The sequence below is a fragment of the Limulus polyphemus genome, unplaced genomic scaffold, assembly GCF_000517525.1.
Source record: "Limulus polyphemus unplaced genomic scaffold, Limulus_polyphemus-2.1.2 Scaffold81763, whole genome shotgun sequence".
Classification (NCBI taxonomy): Eukaryota; Metazoa; Arthropoda; class Merostomata; order Xiphosura; family Limulidae; genus Limulus; species Limulus polyphemus.
Genome location: NW_013747359.1, coordinates 1 through 2,947, shown reverse-complemented (window position 1 = coordinate 2,947; position 2,947 = coordinate 1). Strand labels below are relative to the sequence as shown.

Here is a 2,947-nt window from a genome sequence, read left to right as displayed (position 1 = left end):
GGCCAGACGCACAATCATGAAAAGACATGTTGTAAAGAAGCACGGTATATCACAAGTTTCCTCTATATGGAGAGGACAGGGAGGGGTGAATACCAATTAATTCTATAAATATTAGTTCTGTTAGCATATGATTCAATGCTAACAGTGTAGCGTGTGCTTCCCGTTGAATTACTTGAAGATATATATTGACATGTACATATGAAGTGAAAAAATATAATAATACTCTGTATAACAATAATTCTTAAAGTATGGTTGTTCTAAATGTAAGATTAATAGAAAATGTTCATACTTGTATATATTTGTCAGTTTTAAATACAGAACTGATCTAAAGGATAACGACAAGTCAAGTGTATTTTTTTTTCAGTTTTCTTGTCATATTATGGTATTTAGTATAAAAATGAAAGAATACATTATAAGTTGATTGTTGTAAACTGAAACTTGGCTGACAGCACACATTATTTTATGTATAATCTCTATTAGTCATCTATAATTTATGTTGTCAGGGTAAAATTGTTACAGTTATGATAAACATGGTATCTCATAGTGAAGCAAATAGATGTGATAAAACAATAGCTGGCAATGCATAGATATAAGTATGCATTTAATGTCAATCATTACTGTCATGTTTTCCTAATGAAATACTTTGTTTAACAACATGAAGCATTTGTATTATGTTTCCTTTGTGCTTTAACTTGACTTTGTAATGTAAAGACAGATTTATAATCTGTATATATCATGAAAGAATGTAGTATGTGGAGTTCGCCAGACACAAAGTATCATGTTTTGTTTACATGTACTTGCACCAGAAGCTCCACCCCATCCACTAGATACCTATAGTAAATCGGGCTTTCCAATGAATCAATGCATAAATTAGTCTGTGGTACAAGTAAAGCCCATTAGCAATCAAACTCAACAGTCCTATCGATGCTGATTTTCCGTAGACTTCTTACTATGGATTATTTGTGTGTGTGTGCGTAGAGTAAGAAAGTATTTTATATTTATCTTTACTGTCTTCCTCCTGGCTTGGGACCTTTTGACTTCGGGGCCCTGTAGCCATGCTATGGCTGCTATGACGGTATGTACACAACTTTTTTTTTAATCCAGGTGGATACGATCCAGATTCAAGTAAGAGTGGTGAAATGATACCGACTGGAACTACTTATGTACTTGACCTCGACACGAAAGAATGGGAAAGTAAACGGAACATGATCTGTGCTCGAGCACACCACGGTGTTGTAACTATTCGTGGCCGTATTTATGCTATTGGTGGTCGTGATAGCAGAGGGAGGTAAGTAGCATATGCATGAAGTAAGACACAATATTTTATTTTTTAATCGTGTAAAAACATTACAAGTATGATGAGTAAAGTATTGATGGAAAATGTTCTTCTTTGTTTTTTGTTAATCCCAAATGAACTGTATAATAAAGACATACATTGTAAAGTTTAACTGATTGTGTAAATAATTTACAATATCATGCATACTTATTACACCAGATTTTGGTTTTGTATGAATGATGTTACAAACGTCAGTAAATGAAAGTTTGATTTCTATTGTGCACAAAATGAAAAGAAAAAGTTTCATTTCTTTAGCATGATTTTATTATTTGTATATTACATAAAAATGATAATATTTTTAAACGGAATATTCTTTAATAATAGAGTGGTTTCGTCTATGGAAGTATACACACCGGAAATAGACGCCTGGGAAATGGAGAGACCAATGCCCATGCCACGCATGGGTCTGGGTGCAGTGACCTACATGGGATTTATCTGGGTACTTGGTGGATTGACGTCGTTTCCAGAAAATTCTGATTCTGATTCACCAGTTCTTGACAGCGTGTTGTGCTATGATCCAGTATCTAAAATGTAAGTTATTGTGAAACAATTAGTATAAAAATAACATTTGTGTAAGAATGATAAATAAACTTCCGAGTGAAAGTAGAGTGTATAAAGATAGTGATACTACACTGAGTGGTCACAAGTAAATAGACACCTAATTTTTTGTCATTTAACTGATTTATGCTAACTAATTTGTGTTCACAGAGCACTAGATAAATGAAAATGGTCCGCACACTAATTATCTTGTGCTACAACATGCCTAGAACTCAAGGTTCTCTCAAATTGTCAGATTTTGTTAGAGAAAAGATAGTTGGTCAAGCAGATGGTGGTATAAGTCAGCAGCAAATTTCTCAGAATTTGGTAATCCTGCTTTCGACAGTCAACAGAATCATCGTGCAGTTCAGGAAACACGGCAAGGAAACAACTGAGCAGCGTCGGAGTTGTCCTGGTCCATCGGAGAGGATAAAAAAAGCTGTCAAGAGGAGCATAGAAATGGATCCCAGATTAATGACTGCAGAATTGGCCAAAATTGGTGGGATGAGCCCGAAATCTGTTCAACAGATTGGGTTATTGTTGCAGAGCAGCTAGACGGAAGCCCTTATTAAGACCTGCCAACATAGTCAGACAAAAGAATTGGGCAAGTGATATGATGACCAAGCCTCTGGACTTTTGGAAGACCGTATTGTTCTCAGATGAATCAAGATTCGCTCAATTTTCGGACAGTGGAAGGATGTGGGTCTGGATAATGCCTCACCAAGAGTTTTGGCTCAACAGATTGCAGCGAACTGTGAAGCATGGTGGTTTCAGCGTGGTGGTTTGGAGGGCTGTTTGGGTTGGTGGGAGATCGAGCTTAGTGGAGTGCGTTGGCAACATAAATTTTGCGAAATACGTCGAAATATTGGAGGAAGGAGTCTTGCCACTTTATTCCTCGGGTTTCGTGGACAAGAACACAACGTTGTTCCAGGAAGATGAAGCACCGTGTCTCACTGCTAGAAACACCCAAAAGTGGCAGGAAGAAAATGGTATCCAGAAGTTGCCCTGGTCGAGCCAATCTCCTGACATGAACCCCATCGAAACCTCTGGGCCATACTCGACCGGCAAGTCAAG

At 37.0% G+C, this 2,947-nt stretch overlaps 1 protein-coding gene across 1 annotated transcript; it reads left to right on the top strand.

Annotated features, from left to right (window-relative positions):
• The first annotated feature begins 1,102 nt into the window (after positions 1–1,102).
• Positions 1,103–1,942, top strand: LOC111084596 (alpha-scruin-like). The gene is made up of 2 exons (XM_022381261.1): positions 1,103–1,288; positions 1,661–1,942. The coding sequence occupies exons 1-2, from the start codon at positions 1,140–1,142 to the stop codon at positions 1,869–1,871; spliced, it is 360 nt and encodes a 119-aa protein (XP_022236969.1). The 5' UTR covers positions 1,103–1,139; the 3' UTR covers positions 1,872–1,942.
• Positions 1,943–2,947: the final 1,005 nt, after the last annotated feature.

What these genes read in the sequence shown, in the direction of transcription:
- LOC111084596 (XM_022381261.1), top strand. Translation starts at nt 1,140, where the DNA reads ATGATACCGACTGGAACTACTTATGTACTTGACCTCGACACGAAAGAA. An exon ending in GGTCGTGATAGCAGAGGGAG is followed by an intron (nt 1,289 to 1,660) that starts GTAAGTAGCATA and finishes CTTTAATAATAG; the next exon opens with AGTGGTTTCGTCTATGGAAG.